Source organism: Populus alba, chromosome 4 (assembly GCF_005239225.2).
Source record: "Populus alba chromosome 4, ASM523922v2, whole genome shotgun sequence".
Classification (NCBI taxonomy): Eukaryota; Viridiplantae; Streptophyta; class Magnoliopsida; order Malpighiales; family Salicaceae; genus Populus; species Populus alba.
Window position 1 is genome coordinate 15517160 of NC_133287.1, and position 18737 is coordinate 15535896.

Consider the following 18737-nt stretch of genomic DNA (forward strand, 5'->3'; position numbering starts at 1 on the left):
AGTAGTAGTAGCCATCGCTGAGTGAAAGAATAAAAACCTGTCCATGTTAGTTTTTATTCCACAAGCATGTGAAGATCATCCTCTTTCTTCTTTAAACCACACGCCTCTTCTCCAAATTCCTTTGTTGTCCTTCTCTTACAGTGCACGATCTCTAAAAAGCACGCTGGATCGGAGCTGTCTTTGGTAATAATATAGAGTCAAAACCTAGTTGTACCATCCCCTTACCAGATCAGGAGAAAACAAACATGGAAAATAATACTCCTGTCCTCACCAAGACAACAACTTGAGTCCTCTCACATTGTCTAATAAAAAAGTAATTTTTATTTTAAAATATATTAAAATAATATCATTTTTTTAATTTTTAAAATTTATTTTTGTATATAAAGAATAAAAAAAAAAAAAAAAGATCTAACTTTTCATTTTCTTTTCAACTTTTTCCTTAAAAATCTTTTAAGCAAAAATTCTTACGTACACGAAATTACAACAAAGCTTCTATACACGAAATCTAAAACATCAATTTCCGACTTCTTTTCCCCCTCTTCTTTCAGCTAATACAAACTAGAAAATTAAAGTTTTAGAATTAGAAGGTAATTAACATTCACCAAGACAATCATCAAAAAGGCACCACCTCACTGCAGACAAAATCATCAGAATTCCCTGCAGAATCCTCAGGCCATGAATCCCTTAACAACTTCAACAACATCTGTGCCTTCCTCTTAGCTCTGTCAGTACAATCACTCTGTACTAGCAACAGCAGCTGCGTCAGTATTCCTGCGCAAACTGCCTCCTTTTGACTCTGCTCCGACGCTGAACACAGCACCAGCAACGCTCCCGCCGCGTACTCCGTCGCTCTATCCGATATCTTCAGAATCGTCTTAACTAACAACGGAACAGTCAGCGCGTGCGCTACGAATGCTGCGCAACCAACTTGTATTCTGCTAAGCAATTCTATTGTAGCAAGGGCTCTTTCTGCATCACATTTATCAAGATCTGCCAGCCTGTCGATTAATGTCTCCGCCGCTCCGGCTGACACCGCTTTATGCCTGGTTTGTTTAACAAGACATAAAGCGAAGAGCCCTTTTATCCCAACTTTAAGCGCTCGAGGAGACGATAGAGGATTTTTCAAAATATCTATTACTCCTTCGAAGATAATCTCTCTGTTACTGATTTGAAGTCGAAGATCTGACGATCTTGTTCCCGCGATAACATTCTCGATGAGTGCAGCCGAGTTGACTCGGACTTCGATTGATGAATGAAATAGTAAATTTGCTAAACAACTGACCCGCTCGGGGTCTGAAGCTATTGCCACACAGTCGAACTCGGCGAGTGGAAACATAACCAGGATCGCGAGTGACTCGTGGCTCATCTCTAATGATTGACTGCTTGAAAACACGAGGTTGACAAGGATTTCGCGAACGTTATGTGAAGAAATGAGAGAACGGTCCTTGTCCGAATCACGAGCGAGTCCTCTGAGTCGATGGAGAGCGGAGAGGCGAGAGTGAGTTGGGTTTGACTCGGAAGCAGCTTGGCTCAATAAAGAACGAACTAAGCTCGGTTCGGCTGGCTGTTTGGGAGTTGGTATTCGTTCCACGCCGAAGGCGCGATTTGCCACGCACCAGTCTTGAATCAAACGGCGAAGAGTGTGGTTCGGGATTAAAGTGAAGTCGGTGAGTGGGGCTCGGGTAACCGGACAGGTAGTATTACCGGTAGCCACCCATGATTCGATGCTAGAACGATCGTAAGTTTGGCCTGTATTAACGGTGACCGGGTCACGCATTAGTTCAAGGGAGATCGGACACCGAAAATGGTATGGAATCTGAACGGTCAAATCTAACGGTTCTAGACTTCGAGGCATTGGAAACAACAAGTTTAGGAGTGGCAACAATGGTAGTATGAGAAGTGATGGAAAATCTGCTGGAAATCCTGTCTCAGATTTGTTGGGCTTGCAGTGCTTGGTTGTTCTCTCTTATATGAAAGAGAAACGGGTAGCGAAGAGAGTGTGTGGGCGTGGTTCTGGTCTTATCGGACTCTTCGCCACACGTGTCATGGAATTTGCCTGGTTGGTTGTGGGGGAGGGCAATGGAAAGCGAATGGGGAAGGCGTGTTTGTTTGTTGGTCAAATGAAATTATGTAGACTAATAGGGACCCACTAAAATCTAACTCCTGTTTACATCAGAGAGGTAAATTACGTGACAGCTCGGTTAGTTTAAGTACATTAAATAAAATCAAACTATACCATACTTTATTGAGCACCATGAGGTGGGTGGTATTTTCAGTTTTGGTCCCTCTAGTTTTGTTTTTTTCTCAATTTTTTCTGTATTGTCCTGTCGCGGTGGGGTAACAGCCCATGCCATGCTGTGCTTTCCGTGGTCGTATTGTTGCTGTTGCATGGTTCACCCTTTTGACTTGTGAAGCAGGAATGGCTTTTGGGCGCCTGCCCATTATGGATGTTGAGGGCACCGCATTATGTCAATACATCCTTTACAGGCTGGTGGTGTGTCAAATCTTCTTCGCTAGCTTTGTTGTCGAAATATTGAAATGCGGGGAAAATGGATCCCTCGGTAAAACCCCAATCTCCAAAGTTCTTGTGCTTTTAGAGAGATCTTTTGCATCGTATGAGAGTATTCTTCACAAGTTTAATCCAATGTGTAGCATATAAACTAGTCTAGAATCGATCGGATCAATCAAATAGCAACTAACTTTATTGTTTATATGGGAAAACATATCTTATTTTTTGAAAAAAATGATCACCGGATCGTACACCACAAAAACTTGACAAGTATCTTTCATAATTATCTTTTCCATGTCTACATGAGCAAGTTTGTAGACAAAGTTAAGCGAAATGATTTTACTTCATCGAGGAAGTTTACTCATGCGTGTGACTTTCTTGCAGTCTGTGGTAAGAGGCAACAAGCGTACTGGAAGGGAGAGCAGGTTAGAGTAGAGGGCAGTAGATTAAATTACCCATAATGCGAAGAAGAAGAGAGCGAAGCAGGCAGCGACATGATTAGGTTAGAATTGTCTGTTTGTGTTACAGTAGCTAGGGCGGTCAATGGTCCAAGATAAAACAGAGGAATGTGCGGGTCCAGGTTGTCTCTCCGCCACTTTATCCGAGCAAGAAAAGGGAAAGGGAGTTTTGTTTCGTGGATAACACTAGTAAGGTGGGTCCCTCTATTAAGTGGGACCTACCCTTCTCGTTGACATAAATAGAGAATCTATCTCGTGCTAGGCCTGCAAGCCAGCAATTCTAACCTAATCATGTCGCTGCCTGCTTTTCTCTCGAGGTCAAGCGAGAGCTTGCCTTCTCTTTTTAGCTCCTTGATTTCCATTTTTCAGAATATATTTTCATTAGAACATAGTAATCTAATATTCTTTTTTTTTTTAATCCTAATCAGCTAGTTTTCTTCTCTTTTTGCAAACCTAAATTAGTTCAGTGTAAAGAGAGAGATTCAGGCCGGTAAGGTGGCAAGATTTGTCGATGATATTCCGAGGAGAAAAAGGACGCGGTTGCACGTTGAACCGCAACGCTTGTAACGCACGCAGGATGGTATTATCCAAAATTGTTAGTCTTTCCCTGTCTTAGTTCTTAAAGTACCAGCATTTTATATTATGTGCGCAGAGTGCATTTTTAAATTCCCTGTTCATTGAACACTGCAATACACGCTTCTCTAGTGTAATTATTCAATCTTTTAAACTATTTACTCGCACATCGTATCTCCATATGAAGATTATCTGTTTTTTTTTCATCTCAGGAAAGAGACATCGTGCTAAATTCTTGGGTCAATTCATATGACTACGATTAAAAATCATTCCATGATCTTACGATTTAATCTAATTGAGAGAGTGGTGAATTAACATTAGAATTAATTTAAAAAAAAAAAAAACTAGAAGATAAAAGAGCTAAGCTTTGTGATTTATTTTGACTTGTTTTTCACGAGATTTTTTTCATTTCATGATCAGGATCGTAGGATCGATGAGTTAACTCGAGTTGACTTAAGTATTTTTTTTATGTTTTGTTTTTAATGAATTTTTTTTAATTTCATCTTTCAATACCTCGATAATTGGGAATCAAGTTTTATAATATATTTAAATTTGTTTTTTATTAAGTTATCCTGATCTCATTACTCAGATTGAGGGTTTGAAAGGTTAACAAAAGTTGATTCTGGTTAATTTTTTTTTATCCTTTTTAATTGATGTGTGTGTTTTTTTTTTCAATTTCATCATTCAACATTGAGTTTATTGAAAATTGAGTTTCATAACTTTTTTTTATTTGTTTTCTATAGGATTATTATAGTTTTCATGACCCGGAATACGGATTGTCATGTTGATCCGATTTGATCCAATATATTGTTGTCTCAGTATTTATATACAAAATATCATCTTGATTATTTATTTTTAGCCAAACTATATTTTTACAAGTCATCTATATTGCTTTTAAATCTGCTAAGTCGACTAGGTAACATTTAATCAATCTTCACATAATTTTTTTTTCCTACTAGAACAAACATTTGCAAGCTCCAGGCATTTGTTTATGTTAAAAACAAATTTAATCAAACTAGCAACATAGGACAGACCAATAATCTTGTATAAAATGGCTGTGTGGTTCAAAATTTAGAGAACAAAAATAAAACATTTCTTGCTTAATATTTTCAAAGTTAAAATCAGTAAAATGTAATTTTTTTTTTCATAAATACTATGGTCCCTGTATGAATAAACTGTATTGAAATTGATTAAAGTTACATGTTTAGTATTAATACATGAAAGATAATTGGAAATGAGAAAACCAAAAGAAAGAAAAAGAAACAAATTAGAAAACACCTTAAACTTCCAGCATGGATGACAAGGTACTACAGAGAATCTGTCTACGCAGAGGTTTTTCTGCAATGGGTTTGCATTGCATGACAGAACAAAACTGAAAACTGGCAGAGTGGCAGCGAACAGAAACAAAGTGAGAATCAAGAGCTGCTGGTAGAGGAGAAGGAGGCGGTGTCGTTTAGTGGTATTTTGCAAACAGCACAAAACAAAACAAAACACAGACCCAGCCTGGGGGTTGCAGAGACAGTGCGCCCCACGAGCCACGCCGTCCAGTGAAGACCCAGATGTCTCCAGTCAACCAGGCAACAAGTGCCTCTCCAGCCGAGCACCACTGCACGTGCGCTATCCCCTCTCTCGCACGTGTTTCCGGCCCCTTTCCTAGCTTTTAGTTAATTAATCTCTTCACTGTAGATATGAATAATATTGGAGGATTTTTGTTGTTAGAGGTACGGAATTCCAACTCAGTAATCACAACTATCCAATGGTTTCATGTTCGTGTGACTGCCCACTCTCTCTGTTTCACTTGTTTTTGGTTTCCATGCTGCATCTCACTTTGGCCTGACAAAGTACGTACCCTGCTTGATTATTAAGAAATTTAAAATGTTTTCTTAGAAATATATTAAAATTTATTTATTTTTATTTTTAAAAAATTATTTTTAATATTAACACATTGAAATAATTTAAAAATATTAAAAAAATAAAAATAAAAATAAAATTTTTAAAAACGTTTTTAAATGTTAAAAACAAGAATAAATTGTTTATTTTTAAAATTATAAATTTGAAAGGAAAATCAAAATATAAAACACTCAGAAAATTATAAAATTGAATATATCTTAGGTAGAAGAAACAAAACACCGAGGGGGAATCTCGATGAAATTGAATATATCATTAGGCTTTTTTTTTATTGTTATTTTTTATAATGTCTCAATTATTATATCATATTTATTAATTAGTGGATAATTACACTGACACTTCTAACCTTTTTCAAAGCAACTTCAAAGGTTGAACGTGATACACCACCTCTGCATTAACCCAGGGCAGGCTTCAGACTTGGGAGCCTTTACAGGATTCCCGCCAAAATTGGTACGTCTACCGGCTACAATTAACCTAATAAGTTTGTTCGAGGAAAAAGAAAAACCTAATGAGTGAGTCTCAATTTCTTAACTCAACCAGGTTCCCGAGTTTGTCTTTGCAAATAATATAAAGATATACACGATAACTTTCACTATAGATTAGTATAAGCATAGACGAATTTATTATCTTGATGCTGTCTTTACGTGTTCTGATCTAGATTCTTGTGTTTGTAGGAATTCTGCCCTCGTTTATCACTTGTTCTTTTGAAAACGGGTGGCGCACATCATTAATTGGTTAAAAAGAAAAGAAATTATTATCTTAAATACTGTTTGTTGATTTTGTAGTCGTTTTAATTATTATTATTATTATTTTAAAATATATAGGTGTTTGAATTAGTTTGTGTGTATCTCGATTAATTTATAAATCTTAAAGTTAATAATTATATAAACCTCCAATTAACCATCATATTAACAACCACAGGATTCGAACTTGAAATCACAATAAAAAACAAATCTTTTAGTCTTAAATTTTACCATTAGACCACATGCTAAATAATTAGCTTTTACTTATCTATTTAATTATATAAAAAAAATTAAAATAATGCATTTTTCATTCATTAAAATCTGTTTTTATTTATTTTGCGTATAAAAAATATTACAATACCAAACATTATGAAAAACGAATTTGAGATTCCTTAGCATTTGCACTAAAAGCTGGATGTATAATTAATTTGCTTTGTGATGGGCAATAGTTTTGGTATCTAGCAAAAAATAAATCTTGGGCAAAGCAATTTAAAGCACAAATAAATAAAATCACTTTCTCTACTTTGCTATCTTTCTATACAGTTAGTTGTATGTATTATTATTGCATTATTGTTGGCTTTGAGCGATCCAATGGATGCGAACGTAATCAGAATTGTTCGTTCACTACGGTTACTAATCAATTGACTTAATTGTCACATCTAGAATCCAAATCTACAAAATAAAATAAATAAATAAATAAAATAAAATAAAATTATAGATGCATGCTTTTAAGACTTTAACGCCATAAATTAACAATTTCTACTAAAAGGCCATCCGTATTTGACATAGACACCCTGCGGCTCCTTTTTATAAAGATAACTTAATTTTTTTTTGTTTTGTTTTTATTTGAATATGCTCATATTTTTTTAAGTGTGAAACTATTATTGTTTGAGATTTGTAATTATTCCTTTCAATAAATATGCTTTTTAGATATCAAATTTATATTTTTATCTTTGTAAAGATATAGCAGTATTTTAATTACTAGAATAACACTAAACAACTTAATTAAGTGTTAATTACTCGGTTCTAATTTTTTTTTTAAAAAAAAAGGAAAGGAAAAAACAGGTGTTATTCTGTTCTATATTTTTATTGCTAATAAATATTATCTCGCAGTCCATTAGAGTGTAGAGGAGGCAAACCTAGTTGGATATGTGATTCGGCCTAAGATTTTGTTTTGGGTGTGTAATGAAATTATTGAGGTACTTTCCACGTGGGTGTCTTGTTGTCGACCACGTATCCACTCCAAATTGTGATGCTGACGAGGTTCACACCCTTTGTCAACTTTTAGCAGTGTGTGGAGCTTTCCATGTGGACTTTTTGTTCATCAACAAACCGAGAATTTACATAGAGTGTTGTAATTATTTTTTAAAATATTTTTTATTTAAAAATATATTAAAATAATATTTTTTAATTTTTAAAAAATTTTTTTAATATTAATATATTAAAATAATTTAAAAATATATAAAAAAAACTATTAACATGAAGAAAAATAAAAAAAAAATTTAATTATTTTTCAAAAAACACTTTTTAAACACAAAAATAATTAGGATGTGGTATCAATACAATTTCAATCCAAGGCTAGAAGGGAATTGGTTGGTTTTTTTTATAAAAAAATAATAATAATGATGTAATAAAAAATCGTAAAGCAAACCCTTTGTGTGACAATTTTAATTTTATATCAATGATCTTATTATTATTATAATTATTCAATGAAAAACACTAGTTTTTTTGTAAAATAACATTATTTTTACAAAAAAAAAATAGAAAGAAAGAAGAAGGTATATTTTAGATGAGAAGATGGATATATATTTTTTTAATGGATGGAAATATTTGATTGAATATTTGAGAGTCTAAGGGTAAAATTGATATAAAAATTGTTTAGTAACAAAGTTTAGAATTTCTATATATGTAGTTGGATGGGATGATATCTTTGCTCAGAATCTTATTAAGAGTAATAGAAAAGGTAGCAAAGGCCGAAGGGATTATTCGATATATTAAATTATAGGAAATGATTTGTTTGGTTTAATATTTTATATTCAAGTTCAGGCTTTCAAATTGTTTTTGGAGGTATAGCATATATGTGTTTTATTAATCTTTTTTATTCACATGAATATAATAAAGAGTTCATTTCTTATGATAAAAAAAAAAAAAAAATCATGTGGATGCAATAAACATACAAAATGTTTATTCCCAAGTTATATTTAAATCATATCTGCACACTCTGATATACATAAAAAAAATCAATAAAAGCAAATAAAAGAAGAAGGTCCTTGCTGGTATAACATGGAGGCGCCGCTCAAAGCTAGAATCACACTGGATTAGCTAAAGTTCAGGCTTTAGCCCAGGCTTCCATGGGAAAAGGAAGCTGCTCCTTCAAGCAAGCAGAACCTAGTGAAGAAATCAAAGAGATAAGAGATGCTGCTGCATCGTAATATTTATTCCCCGCAGACTTCATTTCATGCTCGTTAGTGTGTGTGTGTGTGTAGGGCACATGTAATGGATAAGATTTTTTTATTAATTATGCAGTTGAACTTGCATGCTTGTGATGGCAGCAGTCACCATGGCCTGATTTTGCTAGCTCTGTGTTTCTGCGAGGAGGCAGGTAGTGGATAATGTTTTCATGGCTTCGAGTTCAATTTACGTGGTGGCTAGTTTGTGATCTGCTAGCTGGTCACCATGGAGTTTTCTTTTTTCGGAAATAAAAAAGTTACAGATAGCTTCCAAATTTGGTTTGACTTCACGTAGCTCAGCTTTCCAAATCCAGGGTTTTATTTTATTTGGACGACGAGCTTGTGAGTGAGACTAAATCCATCTTCTCGTTAAAAGCAAACAAACCACATGGGAATCAGAAACCATGGGAAGAAAAATACAATTTCTGGTTGAGAATATAGAAATTCCCAGACTCCCCCATCAGAGTCTAGCACAATCGGATCTTGTTTTGGTGCGCATATATACTTATATACTCCATTAACCATGCTTGAAAGTGGCACCTTGGATCTCAATATATATATATATATATATATATAGACACACACACACATACATGAACGTACCCAGGCCGTGTTTGAGATGAAGGGAAACTAGGTTAAGAAGTTATCCTTGTAATTTGAAAAGGAAAAATGCGTAACTTTATTTTCTGTTTATTATCGCATATTTTAGATAACGTCAGAGATTGAATTTCACCCACAAAGAGAATAAAGAGACTCCATTGACATTAGGGCGCAGATATTGGATGGCCTTTGCTAATGCTTGCCTCCGGCCACGATTGACCGTAGGATCACTCCAATGCATTGCATCCACATCCACGTCGTTGCAAGAGCCTGATGCTCTTATTATTTATCAAAGTATCAACTTAATTTAATAACTTAAGCTGTTAAATAAAATTTAAGATATAATTTATATTATTTTCTAACACATTCCCCTTCAAGTAAAAACCCTTTAAACTTGAAACTTGTACAAGCTCATATTACCTTATGCTTAATTTTTATCAAATAAATTAGGAATGGTGAGAATTCGAACTCCGTGAAACTGCTTGGTTATCAAAACCTCTGATAGCCATATCAAGCTATCTCAATTTAAGTAAGGTTATAAAATTTCAGAATATAATTTATATTATTTTTTAATATTATTTTTGAAAAAGTTGTTTGTAGGCAGCAATATTAACCAGAAAGTATTGGGAATAATCATGACGAAGCAGAATACATGGAACATGAGCACTCTGGTGAGTGGTGCCGATGCAAATTGATGCAGCTAGCCATGTTGACCTCTGAATACAAGGCAGCGAGGCAGATAGGAGACAATGCAATTTAGTGGAGCATTTAGGCAAATTATTCTTCTTCTGTTCATCACGTATTAGATTCACGAGAAAGTATCACTGATTGTGTATATAAAATTGAACTTTCATTCGACCAAAACACAAGATAAAGAAGATGTTCGGACTATGCCATTTATTCCCCAGCCAGAAGACACACTTTACCTTGATTCCCCTATCTACCTACAGATCGTATATTCCTTTTTTAAATATACAAATGAGAGTAATAGGAGGCGGCTAATTGCTTTGATTAGAGAGCTTGATCATGAAATATTTCGATTTAAGCTTAATATATGTTAATTAACATGTCATTAAACCTTGGATGGCATAAACTAAAGAACCGTGGTGCCTTGAGCCATGCACAAATCGCCCACAGAAATATTTGTTTATAGTTGAGTGCCCATGATCTTCCTTTTCTTCCTTTTTATTCTTGAAGAGGATGATAGACGTGTGTTTCTCGCCACTTAGGGGTTAAGGTCCAATAATCTGATCGCTATAGGCTTGTAAACTAGCCCATGCTTTGTTATGAACTTAGGCCGAGTACTATACAAAAGATTCCATTTTGCATTTGATGGCGAATAAAAAAGGTTGTTATTTCAGGTCCCAACATTGCGAACACTGAATACCACGTGGCTAAGAAAATGAAAGGGAAGATGATCTTCCTTTGAATGCCATGCTCAGTGGTAGGGGCAGAAAAAGATAATTACTCCCTTAATTTTTTTATATTAGAATATTAATAATATCTTAACAAGTTTAATTTTCTTTGTTAGCTACTTGTTAATCCAAGTTGCACAATATATATATATATATATATATATATATATATCCAGCACATTTCACTAAACATTTTTTTTTTCTCTCCATTAACTAATCGAGAGCCTTTTTAAAAAAAAATTTGAAAAGAAAACAAAATAATTTAAAAATTGAAAGTAGAATAACTAATTATTCCTTTATAATTAGTTATTGAAAATGTTATAGTTTATGATAATTTAAGGGTTTGTTGAATTAATATGTATATGGGTAATATTATATGATTGTGGAGATGAATTAATTAAAATGGATTTTGATGACTTAATATGCATTTTGATATGAATTTCATATGAAAAATGATAATGATGAACTTACTAGTGATTGAAAATAAAGTATAAGACAATTTAAAAAATTAGAGATGCAATAAAGAAATTTTTAAAAAATAATATTTATGTTTAGCTCACTTGTAGAATAAGTTAGCAAGAACAACATTCAATTTGTCATGGCAATTCTTTTAAATTATGGTTTTAGCTACTTTCTATTATATGTCAGTATATAATTGTTGCCAAAAACTTTAATAGCCTTTGAAGGATTTAGAAAACACAGGCATTGAATCCACCATAAACTAAAAATAAATGAATAATTAAGAAAAATATTTTCAATGAAATTGATAATGAAATTATTGTCCCTAAGGGGCGTAGCGTGGTAGCAAAGAGTTTGAGATCTGCACAGCAGGTCTTGAGTTTAAGTCAGGGTATGCATTTCTTGTAAGAGCCTGGAACAGTCGGGGTTTTACTCACTCACCTAGACCCACAAAATGCGCTTTCCGGAGGGTGGGGTTTCCTCGAATCTAAAAAAAAAAAAAATAATGAAATTATTATAAAGCGGTTTTAAAATATAAAAACCCGAAAAGAACAATTATAATATAAATTTTTTATTTTAAAAATATTTTTAAATTAATTTTACTTGATATGAGTTAGTATATATATTTTAAATTAATTTTTTTATATAACATATTTCTATATAATATATAAAATCAAGTATTTATTAATAATTTGCTCAGCTCTGCCACTGACCATGCTAAATGGGTTGTTGCCATATGAGAGGGGCAAATAACCTAATTTGATGGTAGCCCTTATAGTCAAATATCCCATTTCATTATTACCTCCACATAGGTAACCTAGCTGGAGGAAAAAGGGCAGATAACCTTTTTTCTTTTTTGGTAATCCGAGGTGTCCGGGTCAGCTTGCGCGCACCACAACTAATCCCCGAGCTCATTGAACATCCTGCAAGCCTAGTGAACATGTAAGACACCGTGGGGGTGACAGGCGTACACAAGTAGGGCTTGAATCCTGGTGTGGAGAAAGGAAACAAATCCCTTCAACCGCTAGGCTACAACCCCATGTGTAAAAGGGCAGATAACCTTGAGAAGTAGGGTGATGGGGTTGATCAGGGTGCGGTGCATGGGGGTTGATCATGATGCGGTGCCAAGAGGATCCGGTGCTTAACTCAAACTCTACTGCACCGCACTATGCATCAAACTTCGTTTAAAGGTACAACTGAGGTGACTCTTTCACTTTTTTAAACATTGTCGAGGCTCCCAAGTTTCCCTCAAAATGAAAAAAAAAATAGAAAAAAGAAAAAAGAAAAAGGGATATTCAGTCTCTTGGGAGGAGAAGCCGAACCACCTCCTTTTTGGGGGTTACAAGCTAATCTCGGTGACGTTGCGCCTAAAAGTTCAGCGGTCTGCTTTAGAAAAGTTGCAATTCAGTGCGTGTTGGAGTGGGCCCGTGGATCAGCCCTCAAAATGGGTGCTTCTCAGGCGTTCATCGGAACTAATCCAAACCCAATATAAAATGGAACACATTTTGCTTTTTATAGGCGATTTCTGAAAGAGAGCATAATATTATTCTCTAGTTAAGAGGAAGGCCCTTGGGAGTTGATGTTCAAGCATGTACGTAGAGAGGGGAATGTCTGTGCTTACTGGTGTGCTAGGCATGGAGCTTGTATGAACCAAGGGATTTAAAGTCTTGATGTTGTCCGAAGAAAAAAATCAGTCCTGGAAGGTTTATTTCCTAATCACAAGCTCACCACAATTCAATCACATGAATTTAATGTCATTTTTATTTTTATTTTTATTTCAAAAACACATCCCCATCGCAGAGAATAGCCAGCATCGATGGTTACAGATTTTATACTCACATTCGATCAATGGAAACAATTCTCTGTTTCAGTATGGAAGGAAATGTAAATCAGATATGTTCAATAAAAACCCTAACAGTTGAGCTAGTGTTGAGTCCAAATAAACAAATGTAGAACGACAGAATATCCTACTTTTAAAGCACATAAATCCCATTGCGTACAGGTTACTATGGTTTAGAAAGGCATATCTTTCCTGTCGTCAGAGCATCCGAAGACAGACAGGTACATAATTTAAATTGACATTGATAAGAAAAAGACCACTAGAACTGTCCCAGGCAACCACCTTCCTTGAACTGGTCTTTTTTCAAAATTCGCAAAGCTGGAATCATTTGCTACAGTGCCGGGAGCCGGGGTGACGCTAGGCTCAGGTAGGTTACATGCACCAAAGGCCATATTTGGCTGCAAATAAAAGAAATGCCAGTCAGTTTTTTTTTTTTTTTTTATCAAATCAATGTCAAAAAGCTGAACTTGCGATAAATGGATGTAGATTGAGGGAGACCTTGCAAGTGGCAATGTTTCCGCATCCGCAAACTAGATGACCATTCGAGACATCGACAGCAGCTGGGGCTCCCCCACCATCACTCCTCTGAAATGCGCTTATGAAAATTGATCATGGCTAAAAACTGGGTTTTGCTGTCTTCATGTATTTTTACAGATTATGAATGATAAAGTGAAGTGCACATACCTTATAAAAATCAACTGCAATGAAGTTAGGCCACCGATTACCCGCAGCCTGATAACATGTGTTAACCATACCCATCAAGGGAGCAGAATTATGCTTGCAGGCTTGTGTTATATCTGGACTGTCAGGAAAATGGTTTACTAAAACTAGTGACCTTGAGGTCGTGTTCAGGGCAGGTGATTCTGCACGGTTTGGACATGAACCAGCAATCATTCCACCATCTCCATCTGCAAATTCCACATCCATTAGGGTTAATATGTTCTCTCTAGCCATTGAATTGTTCTAGATTCCGGATAATAATAATAATAAGAGGACTCACATTGGTTTTCTACAATATATCTCCATTCATAGGCAATTCCTTCAGAGGCCTCCTTAGCGGACTTTGAAGTGAAAACCACTAAACGCTGATTCTTCTGGACCATATCATCAACTGTTGGCCACTTGCCACCATTTTTTGGCATCCGAGATACAGGATACCAGTATTTCCTCAGGCCAGCAGCATCAAACACTTTAGTCAAGCCTCTTGGTGATGTGACATAGTCCTCGATGAAAATGGTGATAATTTCTGATGGGTTGGCTTCAAGAAATGCTTGAATCTCTTTCAGAACATTAATGGCAGGTTGCTGGATTTGGTGGCAAAACAAGTAACTATAAATGTTCAGGCACTATATCCAAAATCCAATGAAAAGCTTGATCTCATTTTTTTCAAAATCTGAATATAGATCCAGCTGTTGTAATAATATTGCTACAAGAAACCAGAAAACTAAAGATTGTTCATTAAAGCTCAAGTAGTTGTGTACTAGACATCTATGTGAGATGAATGGAATGTCTTTTATGTGGTGTCCGAGAATCTTGTGGAAACTTACGAAAGCTGTAAAGTTGTAGCAGTTTCCTCCGAAGGAATGACACAACCAAATGTCATTCTGGAAGTCATACATATCAAGCATGAATCCTCTAATGCCATTCTGCAAGAGAAAACCACTTTTTAAGTATACTTTGGTTTTTTAAAAAAAAAAAGAAAAGAAAAAGAAAACCATAATCAACAACAGCATAATAGATCAGTTCCTCAGAGAAAAAGAAAGAAAGAAAGAAAATCAGCATCAGCATCAGCTAAGTAGTTGTCTGACAAACTAAAACACCTCTTTATTATAACACTTCCTCTGTGGCTTCGAATATCCAATTATTTGAATTAATGGCCACAGTAATTTGAAATTACATAATTATTTGAAAATCAAAAATCAATGCGAGCCACAGTTCTCTTCTTGTATAATTCATTCACTTTTGAGTATCTGTTGTCCTGTCTACTAAAGGAATTAGGAATATATTATGAAGAGTTCTTGTTTTATTTACTCATCTGTTTCGCAACACACATATCTGCTAGACAATAGCTATGAGCAGCTGCTGCATCAGAGCACATTGACCAAATGCAAAGCACCATCACCATTATTATTTTACCCCCCGAAGCTAAGTTCTTATTAGAGGGTCATGACCTAACTGAGATCCCTCTGGTTTTTATTAGCAGAGACTAAACCTGCTCCAGCGGACTTTGAAGTCAAGACCAATAGTTTACCTCACCATTAACTTACGAATCACGTGAGCAAAGAAGTACACGTATATTTTAAAAATGTCCATTGAAGGGGCCATTTCAATGCAACATCATGGAGGGTTCCTCAGGATTCCATGACACCCTGCACAAATTCCCTTTGTTTCTTATACAAAAATGAGATCAGACATGATGATGGGAGTCAATAGACACCTAATTCATCCCGGGACAAAATGCAGTAGTTAAAAAGTAATGAATAAGATATTCAAAACTCTATCCGAAATCCAATCCAAATATAACCCGAGATATACATATACATATACAAATATATATATACATCTACATCTACATCTATATATATGTGTGTGTGTGTGAGAGAGGGAGAGAGAAATTCTGGTTAGAGCCATCCGCCGCCGTAGGTCTATTATTTTTTTTAATCGCAGAAAAGATATAAGAAGATGTAAATTTATTTTTTCAAAAAAAATCTAAGATTTTGATCATTGACTGAAGGTTAAAAAAAATAAAAAAAAAATACCTATATTAAACCTAATAAACATGTTGAATCCATGACTTGAGATATGATGCAAGATAACTTTATAAAAACAAAAGGTGAAAAAACTAAAGAATACTATTTTTTAAAAAAAATAATTAAAAAAGAAACAAAACTCTTGCCTCAAAACAAATGTCAGAGAATTAAAAAATAAAATTCTTTTTAAAAAAGTGAAATTTAACAAAAATCAAATGACCACATGTAAATGATAAAAGAGCCCTTAAGTTAAAGATATTTATTTTTATTTTTTAAGGATAATAAAAAAACTTACTTGTTTAAAAATAAAATTAAAGGCTTAAAAGCCTCTTGACCAAAATAATTTTGTCTATCTTCTATGAGCAATTAAGTAATTACACTATCAAAGAAAACACAGAATTAATGTTTAGCCCTTTCCTTTAAAGAAATGATCATTGGGTCCCATGAAAAAGTAAAATCAGCCTGTGAAAAGCTGATGCCTTTTTGTACAGAGTATAAAATAAACATGGTGCTTGATACTGTGTCTATTGCTCCTTGGTTTTAGTTAAGCTGACTCTATATGGCATGTTTAAACTTTAAACCATAAATAAAACGGCGAAGCCTAATCATAAGACTACTCGCCCTACACGCTTTATGCTTTGATGCTCCAAGGATATTTTGGACTTTCCACCAATATATCAAAGCTTCGCCGCTTTTAGTTAAAAAGCATTCCAACCATAGTGTTGCCGTTTCTTTCTTTCCCATCAAAGCTTTACTTTAAAGCAACTGGACCCAACATTCGTACGGCAAGCAACAATATCACCCAGGATCCGTGTTTCGTGTATAGACTTGGTTTTTTTTCTTTCAAGATTTTCTAAGTAACCAAACAGATATCAGGGAAAGAAAAACAACATACATTAAGCTGACTAGTAACCGTGTCTTGCTGATTCGTGGGAGCTAGAATAATGGACCCCGTTGCAGACCTATCTCCCAGCTTGGCAAACGAGTTGTGAGTTGTTAGCCACGTATACTGATTAAACGGCAATCCCTTCTCCTAATGGAACCAAACACAAGAACATAAGCTAATGTGCGCACGCGTTTAACTGCCCATGTTTATGACGCACACAGTAAGTTCAGAATTGATATGGGAATCAATGAATTTGTACTGACCTTTGAAGTAGGAATCAAAGGTTGGATTCTGGTGCAACGAGGTCTTACGTTTCCATTTGCTACACAAGTCTCACAGTGGAGACCTGAGTTGCAGTTGCTGTCTACCATACACGTTTGCCCCTCCTGCTCATAATCAGAGGAGAGAAGACATGACTGGGAAAACAAAAGATTAACGAAGAAGATCGAGAAAAAAGTTCCGATGAAAGCCCACCTTGAGAGCAGTGGAGAAACCGAGGAGAAAAGCAGAGGTGAAAAGATAAGCAGTGAGGATGGATCTCTGTGATTGAAAGTAGAGAGTTAGTTTCAATGAAAGCAGAAGAATATGAGAAGGAAAAGAAAGCAGAACAATAGGGAGGGCTGCTAGCTGCTTGCCTGCAATTGCATTATTGGTTCTTTGGGTGTGTTTTGTTTAATGTTGGTTTGAAGACAAAACATTAATAAAACCATGGAAGTTGGAGAGAAGCGTTTGGTGAGCGAGCAACTATGGTGTTTGAGGAGGGAGGCATGAAGAAGATGGGAGTTGAGGGCTGGAAAATATTAAGGACTAATAAATGCCAAGAGATTTTTTTTATGATTTCTTTCTAGTTTTTAAATAAAAATGTGAAGAAAAATCAAGTGGGTGGTCAAATTAAATATTGAATATAAAAAATGTAGCTATTTATACCACCCAAGAAAGCTTTCCCATTTTGAGAGAGGATTTTAATTGTGTTTTTTTAAATTGTGTTTTTTTAATATATTAAAATAATATTTTTTAATTTTAAAAAAATTATTTTTAATATTAACACATTAAAATAATTTAAAAATATAAAAAAATTAATTTAAAATAAAAAAAAATAATTTTTTTAAAATATAAAAACCAAAGGACTCATTGAGGTATTTGTTGAGAAAAAAGTGTGCGTCCGAAATTTTGTCATTTTTATTTTGGTAAAGCAATCAACAGCATGAGGCCTTATTAACTATTATAAATTATCAGACAAATTAACCATTATAAGTAAGAAAAAAAAATATAGTCTTAAAACGTGTTTAGGGATGTAGTTGGGTTATTTTTTAAATTGTTTTTCACTTAAAAATATATCAAAATAACATTTTTAATTTTTTAAAAATTATTTTTGACATCAGCGCATCAAAATAATGTATAAACACCAAAAAAATATTAATTTAAAATAAAAAAATTTAAATTTTTTTAAAAATACTTTTAAAAACAAAAAAACAAACAGGTTCAAAGATAATATAATAATAATTATATTTTAAAGTATTTTTTGTTTAAAAATATATTAAAATAATATTTTTTATTTTTTTAAAATTATTTTTGATATAGCACATTAAAATATTTTAAAATAAAAATAAAATATTAATTCAAGAATAATATATATAAAAATTTTAAAAAAGTTTTTTAAAAAAAAAAAAAATAAACAGTCCGTTAGATGAGTTTGAAGAAATTTGAATATTGTAGGTGGGAGCAACAAAGGCAAAAGCGAGTGCCTAACGGTGCTCTACTTTAGGACTCGAGTGTGTCTCATGACTATACAGGTGGATGCAGTACATCACCTTACTAGAAGCCAAGCATTCATGGCAAGTATTGTTGCAAATGATGCTCGTGGTTCGAGCCTTGACAGATGGGAAGGAGTAAGGACTGAGGAGGGGGACCGTAAAGTATTGAGAGTGCATGCACGGTTTTTTTTCTTTTCTTTTTTCAAACTTGCATCGATTGATAAATGTTTTTAGAAAATAACATATCGAGAAATAGCATAATGTTAAAACTAATAGCGGTTGTAAATAACTGTTATTTTTATTAATGTTGTATTAAACAACTTTTATTATCATTAGCGGTTGCTTAGAACCACTAAACAACCGCTAATAAAAATAGCGATTATATTTCGCAC

At 34.2% G+C, this 18737-nt stretch overlaps 2 protein-coding genes across 2 annotated transcripts; both read right to left on the minus strand.

Annotated features, from left to right (window-relative positions):
• Positions 1 to 409: 409 nt before the first annotated feature.
• Positions 410 to 1991, minus strand: LOC118050797 (U-box domain-containing protein 26). The gene has a single exon (XM_035061272.2). The coding sequence runs from the start codon at positions 1853 to 1855 to the stop codon at positions 614 to 616; it is 1242 nt and encodes a 413-aa protein (XP_034917163.1). The 5' UTR covers positions 1856 to 1991; the 3' UTR covers positions 410 to 613.
• Positions 1992 to 12960: 10969 nt separating this feature from the next.
• On the minus strand, positions 12961 to 17402 carry LOC118050798 (PI-PLC X domain-containing protein At5g67130). The gene is made up of 9 exons (XM_035061273.2): positions 17227 to 17402; positions 17066 to 17131; positions 16855 to 16977; positions 16601 to 16738; positions 14503 to 14601; positions 13956 to 14259; positions 13640 to 13863; positions 13454 to 13540; positions 12961 to 13353 (listed from the first exon to the last, which is right to left on the minus strand). Exons 1-9 carry the CDS (start codon positions 17299 to 17301, stop codon positions 13186 to 13188), a joined length of 1284 nt encoding a protein of 427 aa, XP_034917164.1. The 5' UTR covers positions 17302 to 17402; the 3' UTR covers positions 12961 to 13185.
• Positions 17403 to 18737: the final 1335 nt, after the last annotated feature.